This window comes from Saccostrea echinata, unplaced genomic scaffold, assembly GCF_033153115.1.
Source record: "Saccostrea echinata isolate AGI-Se365-2 ecotype Australia unplaced genomic scaffold, CSIRO_AGI_Sech_v1 ptg000005l, whole genome shotgun sequence".
Lineage (NCBI taxonomy): Eukaryota > Metazoa > Mollusca > Bivalvia > Ostreida > Ostreidae > Saccostrea > Saccostrea echinata.
The window spans coordinates 15,412,320-15,426,326 of NW_026889754.1; the positions used below are offsets into that span (position 1 = coordinate 15,412,320).

Consider the following 14,007-nt stretch of genomic DNA (forward strand, 5'->3'; position numbering starts at 1 on the left):
AGCCATGCCTGGATTAAGAAAGGTACCCAATCAAATGAAACTATTCACATGACAGGGTTATGAAACTTTGGTTTATTCTCATACCTGGCCCGCAGAAAGCAGGTGCCACCCCCCCCCCCCCCCCCCACTTTTTCTGAGTATAGTATTTTGCTATAGTAAATTTTCCCTCAGATGCTAGTTGGCCACCCACTATTTGTTGCTGTAATGTCGAGCACTAGCAAATTCAAGGATTTGTAATAGCAAATTAGTTTTTTTTTAATTTTTTTAAAAATTTTTGTTTGTCAGATAATTTGGGAAATTGCCCCCCCCCTTTTTTTGCTTGTCAGTTTTTTAGGGGGGGGGGGGGTTGCCCCTCCTCCACTTTTAAAACCATCGCTACGGGCCTGCATATTTTATAAACTTTTAAAAAACGTTTCAGCTACTAACGAAATAAAAAAAAAATCCAATGACAGATCAAAGTAAAATTAAATAAAACTTCCAAAATATTAAATAATGTACAGTGGTGTTAGACTTTGATGATATTTTTCAAAAATATTGAACATCCTCGTCAAAGATGTTTAACCTAAATTTTATTAATAACTGCATGATATAAATATCTCGGGGGGGGGGGGGGGTTAACGTCCAGACCATGAATTAAATATAACGATTGGTCTGTCCATACAAGATTAACAACTTGAAATATTAGTTTTTCATTGACAAAAGATAAGTTGGACTGATTTTCAAGTGAATCCAAAGAAAAAAAAAAAAGTTTTCATAAAATGCACAAGTTTAAGAAAAATCTCAATATTTACCATGTTTACAGTATAAATTAACTGAAAAATTAAACATTTAAAAAATATTTCATATATATATTTCCCTGCAGTAATGCATATATATTATTTAGAAGTTTCAGTTTAGAATCTTTGTTGAACATTATACACACTGAAGAACTTAACCAGTGTGATACACACCACTTAGACTGTCTCCAAAGTTGAGAAGTTTAAATTTCAAAGGTTTGAAGACGGGCCCCATTTAGTACGAAGGTGATCGAAAATGTTCCGATTCCAGTTCCGTTTCAACTTTTAAAACTTTTATCATGAACGCCAAGCCCATTGTCTTAGCCGTGCTACCATACAAGACATCCACGCTTGCATAACGGGGGGGAATTGAATAACATAAGGGGTGACTTATCCAGTTTTATAAATGAAGACTTGCATATGATAAATGGCGAAAAAGTGAGAATTATATACTGTCAATACTTACAGTAGTAATCTTCGATTAAAAAATATGTCAAATAATCGGCGAGCTTTACCTCACGCGGCGCTCCGGTCCGATGTATGGGCATAAGTGTACTATGGAAAGCCGTTTTGTGATGACAATCTGTGGCATTTCATTGATAAAAAACCCGCCATGTTCCTGCTCTGGGAATTTTGATGGGAAAAGTTTTAAGGAAAGAATTAATTAATATACATTTCTATGTGTTTTCCTTTTCTCTTCTTTTCGTAGTTTACGGGTACCCAGGACTTTAAGTGACAAGCGATGGAAGTTTTAAATGACTTATACATGTACTTCAACATATTCATGCATGATATATATGTTGTTGTTTTTTGTTTTTTTTTTAAATATACTTTTTTCAATCTTATAAAAAGCGCCTCTTATGTTTTTTTAGGTACGTTTTCAATAATTCTGATCTTACATGTTTGCGTTCATTTTGAGACTATTAACATTAATGAAAACATACGTACATTAACAAATTTAGATGATTAATTTACCCTCTGACTTATAAATAACCAAATATAAAATCAAAGATTTTTATTATTTATTTTCTTTAAATATATTTTTTTCTTGGTCAAATGTTATGAAAATATTGCATGCTAAACCAATTTAAGGAAACAAGAAAAAACGTAACGTAATAAATTTTCTCGGCAGGTGTGCTCTCTAATGACAATGTAAATTGTTATTTAAAAAAGAACGATTAAATAAAGACAATTATATAAAAATTTTAATAAAAAAAATTAAAAACTTTTGTTAATATAACACTAAACGGTGTATAAAAGTGATACATAAAGCAAAATGAAGAGATACTGGATAAATGACACGACGTGCGTATAGATTTTCTCGGAAGGCGTTAATAAAATCAAATATTGATTTAAAAAAAATGTTAAAAACATGAAACAGGTTTTCTCGACAGGCTTATTTTCTACCTACATACTTTGACATATACTAGTTTACGTTCGTCTTGGGACAACAAAGATAACACAGTGTCCGCCACCTCTTTATTGCTAGCGCTCTCCAGCGCCAGAAACTACCTTAGTCTTTTTTACTGGAATACGCATGCTCGACTTAACAGTAGGACTTAATTTCTGTGAATAGTACGGTAAATAAACTGTACCATGTCAATTTCGTTTTGTCATCTGAAAATACATATGATCTGAAGTTTCGTGTTTTGTTGCCTAATCTGTACATAAATGTATAAAAAGTAACCATAACCTATGTCTTATAATACCAAGACTGTAGAAATAAGTTATTTCTAAATTATAATTAAAAAAAACTAAGTTTCTCTTAAATACCTTCCCAGGTACTTTCCGACAAGCTCGGAAAAAAAGCTCGGGTATGTTTCTTGAGCCAATCGGAAAGGCCCGAGGAGATGCGATTGTTACAAAACAGTACCACACTGAAATATTTTAAACTAGGTGCTCATTGCATGAATCTACTGATCTCTTAAATAACTGTATTTTTCACTTCAGAATTTAAATTACAGTGAACTATAGAATGTTTAATTAAACCACAGTTATGCCATTTCCGACTTGAAGACAACGCTAGATTCCCCATTCTGAATATTGGGACCCCCATCCCCAAACATCACCTTAGTGCACCACAATACGTCTTCTTATTAATGATAAATTGACTCGGCATATTAAAGCAATGGCTCAGATATCTATTTTTGTTTTGTTTTTGTTTTTTTTGCTAGCTCACTTATCGTTTTAAAAGATAAACAGAGTGTCACTCTTGTCATACTGTCAGCACCGTAATGGCGGTCGACGACAACGCCTCCGTGTGGCAAAGAGCGATAACTCTAAAACTTGTGAAATGGAATCGTGTACTAATTAAAAAAAATCCATACTATAATAATGACCTTTTTTTTATCAATAAAGAGCAATATTCAGAAAGTCATGTACCTGTGTTTTTGTCTAACTGCTTCTTGGTACTTTAGAATTTCACCACCTTTCTATCAGTGTCACGCTGATTGTTCCAAAAATAACAGAGATATGCATCACTGAACTTGGAAACTTACCCTCGTTATGTTTAGTTCATGCACACTTCAGTTTTCAAAGGTACAAAACGATTACAGAGTTTATCAAACGGCCAGGAGATTTGACGCTTCAGTGTATCTTACAAATCAAATAGATATTACATGTATTGTACTTTATAATACATACTTGTCACATTACTGAAATCCTTTACCAGCTGTTTACAACAATGGTTTTTCAAATTCTCCATGGCTACCTTATGTGATTTGTTTTTATGATAAGATGGTGCTTTTACAAAATATGCAGTGGTTTCTTCATTATGATGAGGTGTTACTGCATTTGATTTGTGCTTATTTCATTACACTGATGTGCTCTTTTCAATTTCTACTATGACGCCATTTTGTAAGCTCTACATTCTGCATTTATGTAAGATGCACAGTGATTGGTTGACACATTTTATGAATCATAAACGTTGAAAAATCCTAAAAATCAACTTCTTCTTTATATCTAAAGGCAACTGATATAAAAAAGAAAAAAATACGGTATGTTTATCACGTTAATGTATAGGGTATGTTTATCACGTTAATGTATAGGGTATGTTTTATCACGTTAATGTATAGGGTATGTTTTATTTCGTTAATGTATAGGGTATGTTTATCACGTTAATGTATAGGGTATGTTTTATCACGTTAATGTATAGGGTATGTTTATCACGTTAATGTATAGGGTATGTTTTATCACGTTAATGTATAGGGTATGTTTTATTACGTTAATGTATAGGGTATGTTTATCACGTTAATGTATAGGGTATGTTCACCACGTTAATGTATAGGGTATGTTTATCACGTTAATGTATAGGGTATTTTTATCACGTTAATGTATAGGGTATGTTCACCACGTTAATGTATAGGGTATGTTTATCACGTTAATGTATAGTATGTTTATCTCGTTAATGTATAGGGTATGTTTTACCACGTCAATGTATAGGGTATGTTTTATCACGTTAATGTATAGGGTATGTTTTATTACGTTAATGTATAGGTATGTTTATCACGTTAATGTATAGGGTATGTTTTATCACGTTAATGTATAGGGTATGTTTTATTACGTTAATGTATAGGGTATGTTTATCACGTTAATGTATAGGGTATGTTTATCACGTTAATGTATAGGGTATGTTCATCACGTTAATGTATAGGCTATGTTTATCACGTTAATGTATAAGGTATTTTTATCTCGTTAATGTACATCAAATTGATTAAAAAGAACGAACAATATGCTGACGGACATGTATGTTTAAATTTTTGTACGACTTGGTGGGATATAGGGAAGAAAAATCTTTACTATAATTGTTTACACTCAGTTTAAAAATTGGAAATCAATGCATAAATGTGTGTTTGACAATACTTTGTTTAGAGAATAGTGATGGTAGGTGTAAAATACGTGTAAAAATTGTATAAGCAGAAAAAGAGTACACATGGTAATTAAAAAATAATAATTAACAAGATGTGATACTCCGTATGGCAGATTAAAGGTTAAAGTTCGCAATTGCGAGTAAAACACCGGGATCAAGATCAAGAGATAAAAAAAAATAATGTTACTCTAAGAAAGGTCTTGGTTCAGGGAGCATAACTGAGAAATATGAAATCCCTAGAACCAAACGTTTAAAAGTTATGATACAAATACAATATATACATCCATTAAGAAGAAGAAAACATATGGTTTACAATATTTTATTATAAAAGAAATGACATGCAACACATAAAAAAAATTTTCTGTATCAGACGAATCAAGGCTGATTTGAAAACTGTCATTGTTAAGGCTAACAGACGTCGGCAGGGGAAATAACTCTTGTCAATTAAGAATTTCTTGATAATTAATTGAACAATTAAAAATACATGTGCGAACCGATACGGTTCGGAAAAAAGTACAGAGAGTAAAAGGCTTTTCATATTGTCTTTATACACATATTTACGATACACCTTTGATGCCTTATAGTAAATATATTACAAAATATAATCATATGGTTTATCTGCCCTTGTCGGTATTTTCGTTACGCCCCCTATCGCCTGATGATGTGTGTATTTGCAGGATGATGTGAGAACTTGATAGGTGAAGCTAAGCTATTTAGTACTGTTCTACTTCATTCCTACAATAAAATTATAAAAAAAAATATTAAAATCAAATCCAGAAATGTGTGTCAAGGCCATCATTAAAAATATCTTTGTTTCCCCTAACCCGACCCTAGAATCTGAAGTTGGGTAGGTAGGTAGGTAAATATTTATTTTTTTTCTGACAGAAGCTTTGAAAATACATTTTGAATTTCTGATAAGAACGGATTTTGATGAAATTGTATTTTATAAAAGATGATAAAAATTAAAAAAAAATATTTGAATAATCTTCTTTAAAAAAACCTTTTCAGTCGGCAGGTTTTAATTGTGTCGATCGCGTTAGGGGAAACAAAGGTATTTTTTATTTTGGCCCAACATTTCGTTTATTTTTTTTTTCCATATCAGTGGTTAATCTGTTCTGTATTTTAAAGTATAATTTCAGTAACAAATTTAAATTATATTTTCAATTGATAAACACTTGAATATTCTCCACATTTAATATCTCCAAAAATTCAATGACAATATGCCCATGCACTTGTATAAATTCAGGCATTAAATATAATTTTTGGGTGTATCAAGGTAGAGTTTTTGTCGATTCATACCTGGCAATGCTCTGTTTGATGCTCCTAAAGAACCCATGGACCCCATTAATGACACTGTAATGAAGACACTCAACAATTAAATACATATGTAGTTTTTTTTTCTATTTTTTTGTTTTTTTTTTTGGGGGGGGGGGGGTGAAAATCCTCTGAAACTTTGAGTTTTACACTAACTTAAAATTTAGGATTGTCCTTAAAACGCTTTAAAAAAAGGAAAACAATATTTGAAAGGCTGATTTATAGAGAATATTTAAATAAGACCATGCAATCTCCCTTTCAGAGTTGTCGTTCGTTCCTCTCTCGTACACCTCTGCAATGGGCTCGCGTCAAGATTTTTGACATAAGGTATAAAACATTATATTCCAAGGAACATTTCAAATTTAACTAATATTTCTAGATCTACTTAGTAAATATATACCTTAAGAGACAAACATAAGTACAGGAATTTAATTATAATGAATTAAAACAAACGCACTATTTCCTGTGCTTAACACTGCGATATACGCGAGCCAACGACAGAGGTGAATGTATGAACCGACGGTAGAGAGTGATGAAGTTATGACATCATAAAGTGTATGCCTTCAAACTTACTTCTAGAAGCCATTTTCATCTGTGCTCCTAAGGTAAAAGATTAGTAAAAAAAAATATATAAATATCAATCTTTGATTCAACAATATAAACCAATTACAAATGTTGGAACAAAAATAAAAACTAACCATGGTTCAATAATTTAGATATAAATTGTTAAGATGTTTTGATATTAAAACTTACTTCTTGCTTGCATTACGTCTCCGAGATTGTCGGCTGAAAAAAAGCAAGGGGGTAATGAATACATATCCAACACATCCAAAATTTCCAAGTTCGGAACTCCAAGAAGAATGAAAATTAAATTGGATACAAATATTTAGAAGATTTTTCATATGTAACCTACACAAAATTTTCTCTGTTAAAACTAATTGCTAAATGCGCGTTCATACGAGTATATGAAGATATATTTTTTTATTTTAAATCATCCATGTCCTCATAAATATGGTTTAAGGGGACAACCATTTGATTCTGAGGGGAGGGGGGCTGGCACATTTTGGAAATAAATATTCTGTCCTCGAAAATGTTGAAAATAAATAAAGTGTCTTCAACTGGAAAGAAAATGAATAATCTGTCATTGCCTAGTACTAGATCTATATCCTCCCTCCTTCCGCATGAAATAAAGTTTTGGAGTTTGGCATTTTTTTAGGTCACCTGAGCCATTCAAATGACCTATTGCGATCTGTCTTCGTCCGTGGCATGCATGCGTGGTCAGGCGTCTGTTAACATTTCACCATTTTCAGCTTCTCCTCTGGAACCGCTAAACCAATTTCAACCAATTTTGGTATATAGCATCAATGGGCAAAAGGGGACAAAAGATCTCTTCCACCCCCACCCCTAGAGGCCCTAGGGGTCGGGCAAAAAACATCAATTCATGCAATCTTCATATATCTTCTTTACTCCAGAATACTGCTATCTGATTGTAATAAGTAGAGAACCCTCCGCCAATATTTTAATAAATTCATGGCCCCTGGATAAGGGTTCTGGTGCTAGGGCGGAGCTCTATTGATCCTGTAGTGAAAATGCAATAATTCTTCTGAACCCCCTTCTGTATATTAAGCAAACAAACTAAGAGCATGGGTATGATGAACAAGAATGCCTCTACCTTAGTTTGAAATTCATAGCCCCAGGGTTCTGGCGTTCAGTGGGGCTCTTTAACCACATAGTGAAAATTAATTAATTTTTTGAAAGTCTTGTATCTTCTTCTCTGCTCCGGGGTACAAATGTAGACACACTTAATGCATGCTTTTAAAAAGCAAGCCTACCTTTACCTAAAATGATGTGGAGCTCATGGTCCCAAATTCAGGGGTTTGGGAAATAGATAGGATTCTATTGATCAAATAATGGAAATGCATAAATTCTTTGAAAGTCTTCTGCTCTGCTCCTGGGTATCAAGTAGACAAACTAAGTGCATGGTTATAATGAGTAAGGTTGCCTCTTCCAATATTGTGAATTTCAAGGCACCTGGATCTGTGGTTTTGCAACTGGGGCAGGGCTCTATTATTTATGTAGTGAAAATGCATAAATTCTTTTGAAAGCTTCTTCTTCTGTTCCTTGATATTAAGCAAACAAACTAAGTGCATGGTTATAACGAGCAAGGTGCCTCTTTCAAAATTGTAAATCTCATGGCACCTTGGTCTGGGATTCTGGTGTGAAGGCAGGACTCTATAAATTTTATAGTGAAAATGCATAAATTATTTGAAAATCTTCTCCTCTGCTCCTGGGATTTAGCAGATAAACTAACTACATATCTTCATTTATCAGTTAATTTTGTTTTATTGTATACTTATTAATTGTTCTGGATCCCTTTCCAGGGTTGAATTATACTAAGGGCCTCTTCATTTTATGTTTTGCTTGCAAAATTATTTTTGTGAAAAAAAAAAATAACTCGAAAAAATTTTGCAAGTCCTCCATCCCCCCTTCAGAATCAAATTGTCGTCCGCTAATTGAATTTTACTACCGGTCACTAGACTAAGCCCCTTTGAAAAACCCTATGTGCAATTAGATAATAATTAAAATGCATATATAAACAATGCCATGTAGAGTATACAGCTGTATTTACGTAAAGGATTAGATGTCATAACCCATTTTATACATTTAAGTTCAATGAGAAATTAGTAATGATAAGAGATACAAACCAATTTGATCCGGTGTCATTCCAGCTAAAATGAAAAGAAAACATATTTTAATTCATTTATTGATATGTAAAATTTAACAAAAAAATTAAAGATGTATCACTTTTTATTTTGTTTGTTTACAACTTCCTATGAAAATACTTTGTGTTTCTTTGAATTCAAGATAACCCCCTTATCTCTTCAACTTTCAGTACACAACATAGATTTATTTTTTTGAAAACTAAATGTTTTTCCGTGTTTGCTCGATTTGATAGCCCTTAAGGTGATCAGAATCAAAATCATAAAATACTAGTACGATGTATTACCTTGTCTCATTTGGATAGCCCTCACTGAAAGAAACAAAAGAAAGATTGAATATATATATTTCATAAATTGGATGAAAGAGACCCCCCCCCCCCCAAATTTTGAATATTTTAAGCCAATGGCCTAACCCCCCCCCCCCCAAAAAAAAAACTGAAGAGATTTCATATCTTTAGCACATATTAATTTACAAAATTACCAAATAATCATATTTTTTGGTCAGAATATGTCCTTTTTTACAGGGTCCATTTTGGGGGAAAAATGGTTAGCAGTGTCGAGGTTAAGGTCACACTAAATGTTCATGCTTGATATTTGACATGATACGTTGTCCAAGCAAGAATACTAAGGAGACTGAATTATTATTAAGAAATTCCGAATAATTATTCAGATTTTATTTCTAACATTGTCCACTTAAAGTAAAAATAAATCAATCAATCAATAAATAAAAATTATTTATGCAAAACGCTAAATGTAGAATCTTTTAAAGTTAACAAAAACTCACTGTGGTTTAAGAAATACGCACGCTAACTCTCGATTTCCGCCTACATTTTACACCCATTTAATTCAATACTAATGGCAATTTGGCCGTAAAATCTTTGTTGAATGCAAAGAACAGTTGTTCAATGGAAATTGACTGATAATTTTATTTCCAGTGTTAAATAGTTAATTACCCCTAATTCCAGCTCTTTGAATAAGGGGGGTAGACGATATTTTTCATTGAAATCGGGCCTTAAAGCATCACCACATTTTAAAATATTCTTGGATATGAATAAATGTTCCTTGAATCTTTTTCTTATGTTTTACTCATATAAAATTAAACATATATTATTAATAGAATACAATGTTTTAGTTGTTAACCCCTTTGGAATTGGTGAAAAAATAAGCATTTTTGTAGTTTTTTGTCTGTAAACTTATGTCCCCCCCCCCCCGTGAAACACAAAAAGCTTTGGTATGAATTTGTGAAATGCCAGTCCACATTACCTGTAAAAAGGAATTTTTGTTTCGGGGGGGGGGGGGGGGATGTTTTAAAGATATTTTCCATTTTCCGTTGATTTCTATAGTGAAGTTTTACCAAAATTTTAGAGTTCTCTCTCTTTGTTTTCCCAAAAAAGTAATGTTTTATGAAAATTCATAGAAATATCTATATAGATATGAAAAATCATTCAAATGTGTTAACTTTTGAAAATTGACTTGGAGGTAGGCGGGAGAACAATACTATCCTTCGCAGTTCTTTGCTACTTTACAGGTCATATAATATCTTTTCGTAACTTTATAGAATTTGAACATCTATTTAAATTGTTAGGATTAATCGAAGGGCGTTATTTGTACATAGCAAGGTGTACCATTTCTGGAAAAAAGCCGGACTATGAATAATTTTGAGTGAACGTCATTACTTACTCTTAATGTCCATGGGCATCGAGGCTGAAAATCAATAAAAATCATATTAGATAAGAGATCTATAAATGTATGTTTTTTTTTAAGGAGATTTTTTTAACGATGTACAAGTTATAAATCATACTTTTTTGGTCTATTTTCGATTTGTACTTTCGATTTTGATTCTAAACTTACATGCCATGCGTGAGGTTCCTCCCATAATATCGGCTACAAGACAAACGTATAAATCATCAACATAGCTACTAAATATTGCAGAATGGAATGTTTCATTTGTAAACTATACAGCTGTATTTGAAAATACTGTTTTGTTTTGGTTTTTTTTTTGTTTTTTGTTTTTTGTTTTTTTTTTGTCAATTTGAAGGCTTGAAATAGAAAACAGATAATTTGTCGTGAAAATGCAAACTAGCTTTGAATGCTTACTTCCATTAAGAACAACGGGTATATTTTTTTTTCAGTTAAGAAAAGTATATTACCTATTTGATCTGGAATTAGACCTGAAAAAAAGAAAATTGCACATAAAAATAAGCCTAGAAGAAGATAATTGAAAATACTTTCAAAATAGTATCATTCTGTGGTACATAAGAAAATGAATTTAAACACAAAAATTTAGGGACAACGGATGCCTAAATTTTTCCAACAAAAAGCTTACTTGCTTGAAGAAGAAATTTCAGCCTTAGTTGAAAAATTAAAACTCACCAATGCTGGCAAAAAGCAGATCAGTGTTAGCACCGTTTGATAACATTTGGTTGAAGGAATTGGCTCCACCGGCAGGGGATCCCGGAACTGTGCCACCCATGCCTCCTGTTCCTCCCATCATTGACATTTGACCTCCCATACTTCCTGTTCCGCCCATCATAGACCTGTGATCGTTAAATCCAGTCGTAGGAAGTGGATCTGTACCTACATTTTTAGATGAGCATTACTTGGATTTTAACAATAAAAAGTATGAAATCACAAAGAATTATTACAAATAAAACTACAAGAGAAAAATCTATTGAATGTGTGGAATGCATATTATTTTGTATTAAAAAATAACTAAGAGCATAAGGGCATAAGGAGAATACTTCAAATACCTACTAAACAATAAAAAACTACACAATGAAAGTATTACTGCGAATAAAGACGATGTATTTAACACGTTTATTTTACCTAGTCCCATCTCAGAAAGTCCGCCCATGCCGAACATGTTGCTGGCACCGAATGCCTGTGTCTGAGTCGGCATTGGGTTCATTAGGAATCCCATGTGAGACATCTGATCGGCAGCGTTGTTAGGTGTCAGTCCGAAGAAGGCGTCTGAAAGGAAAAAGAATGATTGATTGATTGTATGTTTTTAAGGTCTCATTCGAGGGGAAAGGAATGGAGAAATGGATTAAGTAGTATTTATAAATATTCGGAGAATTTTTTTTATATATATTTATGTCTTTAAAGAAGGCTTACAAATTTATATCTATAGAATGTATAGAGTTATTTAGGTGTAAATCTTATGTTTTGCAAAAAACTGAAAACTACAATCTACAAATTTCTTAAACTCCCGCTCGTAATTTCATAAAGCTACACGAAAAGTAGGGCCTAGAGTTGAGTCAAACCTGCTGTCGTGATGACAGGTGGAGCAGTAGTAATTGTAGGTGGCGCTACTGTTGTTGTAACAGCCATATTATTGCCTCCAGGCCAAGCGTTCAAGGTATTTTGGACTGTGGCTGGGTTATTCCAAGGTGACGTCGCTGCAGCCTTGTTATTGACGGGCATTTGAGGAACAACTTTTTCTAAGGTGTTTGTAGCAGACTGTGCAGTTTTCTGGTGGAATGTGACCTCTAGTGGCGTATTCCTCATTCTTTTTGAGTTAGGCGGTTCTTGATAGTGGATTTTTTCAAATGGTGTAGATTTGGTGGGTATCCTTGAGTTTCTGAACGGATCTGGTGGAGGTATTGCTGCAATATGAGATATTATATATTTATTTAATGGGACTTTATCCAACATGCCATTATAAATGACTTTCATATGACTGAAGTTTAAACTTTAAAAAGGAAACAAATTTTGAATATTTCAACTAGTTTGAATGAATTGTAAACGTTCAAGCATAATCAAGTGATAAAGTGATATCTCATATCTAACTTTTCAAGCATTAAACTAACCTTTTTGAGAAGCTGTATCTGTGACTGCTCCACCTCGTCCGATGGCTACAGAACTTCCGGTAATATGGCTCTTTACGGGTGTGAACGAAGCAGAAAACAGATCTACAGGCACTGGATCCTTTCTTCCTCCTACTGTGAAGTCTGTGTTTCGTCTCCGGGATCGGCCAGCGTCGCTTGTTTTAGTGTTTAGTGTGGATCTTTTAACCATTCCTCCCATTAAGGCAGCCATTGGATTCATTCCCATAGCACCCATACCACCTGTAAATGATTATTAATGACATATATGACAAGCAACAAATATCAGACTGGACAATGTTTTTTTTTTTGTTAATCGATATATTGGAAGAGGTACAGTGTATGTCCGGATTCAAAGTAATTACAGTGTTAAAAAAAATCAGAAATAATTGTCTAAATTGCTATTTTATTGCGTAACTTCACAATTACATGTAATATGATAGAGTACAAAGTACAATTTCATTACCCCTGCACTGTGGTGACTTTCACTTACTTTTACTTTGGGAGTTTTCTCTGCACACAATTTGTATTGTTTCAATAAATTTCTGACTTTAATTACTGTTCGTTACCTTCATTTTTCATTACTTATCTTTGCACAACCAAATTGTTCTATGTTTTGTAAATATGTATTTATGGTTTATCTATTAAGGAAAATTTCTAAATTAATCTGTTGTATTTTCATATCAAATAACCAAATTTGATTGGTTTAAAAACAGTTGTTAAAAGGCACTCTACCACGTACATAAACCACACCCTTCGGGTAACATTACATAGCAACGGTTGAGAATACATGACGACGGGTAACAGTATAAAAATTGTTAACTCCGTAGAATGTTTGCGCGTACGGTTCACAGTGACATTTTCCTGTATATGCATTCAAAATACATTCAGTATAAAAAAATCTTTTTTAGGATAACATGTGAAACATAATATGATAACATGTGTTATCCCTTGAAAAACCATTGTTGACATCGGCTTCGCCTCGGATCAAATGATTTTTTGCGGGATAACACTTTCACGTGTTAATCGTTAAAAAATGTCATATTTTAAGATTACGTCAGAATAGGAAAGAATCACGAGCGGAAATTTTTATGCTCCATTTTGCATCTGTTCCTTCATCGGAAGTACAGTTGGTGTACTCGTTTATAATTTTCTGACGTACGGGCAATTATTAGATATGTAGGCTTTAAGAAAACTATAGATAGTAATACAGGGCCTTATAATAGTAGTAAATGTTATTGAAAGAGGCGGAATAATACATACAAAATTTACTCTAGCTAATTTCATGCAAATACTGCGCGTCTACATTGACGTCATTTGTGTATGAAATCCCAGTTTTATCTTACCTCGACCGCCCATCATTCCTTTAATACAAATACCATTTTTGAGAATATATTCATCAATAATTTCTACGAATTCCGCTTTTTTAATGATGTTCACACTTAAAATGAATATGTTTAATAAAATAGAGATTTAAAAAAGTGAAGCAACTGCTAAACAACAAA

At 32.9% G+C, this 14,007-nt stretch overlaps 1 protein-coding gene across 1 annotated transcript in view; it reads right to left on the minus strand.

Annotated features, from left to right (window-relative positions):
* Positions 1-5,893: 5,893 nt before the first annotated feature.
* Positions 5,894-14,007, minus strand: part of LOC133179708 (mucin-4-like) — a 38,210-nt gene continuing 30,096 nt past the window's right edge. The window contains exons 32-44 of the mRNA XM_061314401.1: positions 13,849-13,866; positions 12,488-12,745; positions 11,942-12,283; positions 11,505-11,648; positions 11,052-11,255; positions 10,829-10,849; positions 10,530-10,562; positions 10,359-10,382; positions 8,966-8,989; positions 8,664-8,687; positions 6,712-6,744; positions 6,532-6,558; positions 5,894-5,997 (exon numbers count right to left, since the gene is read on the minus strand). Coding sequence (XP_061170385.1) covers positions 5,894-5,997; positions 6,532-6,558; positions 6,712-6,744; positions 8,664-8,687; positions 8,966-8,989; positions 10,359-10,382; positions 10,530-10,562; positions 10,829-10,849; positions 11,052-11,255; positions 11,505-11,648; positions 11,942-12,283; positions 12,488-12,745; positions 13,849-13,866 — 1,256 coding nt within the window. The remainder of the gene's footprint in view (positions 5,998-6,531; positions 6,559-6,711; positions 6,745-8,663; positions 8,688-8,965; positions 8,990-10,358; positions 10,383-10,529; positions 10,563-10,828; positions 10,850-11,051; positions 11,256-11,504; positions 11,649-11,941; positions 12,284-12,487; positions 12,746-13,848; positions 13,867-14,007) is intronic.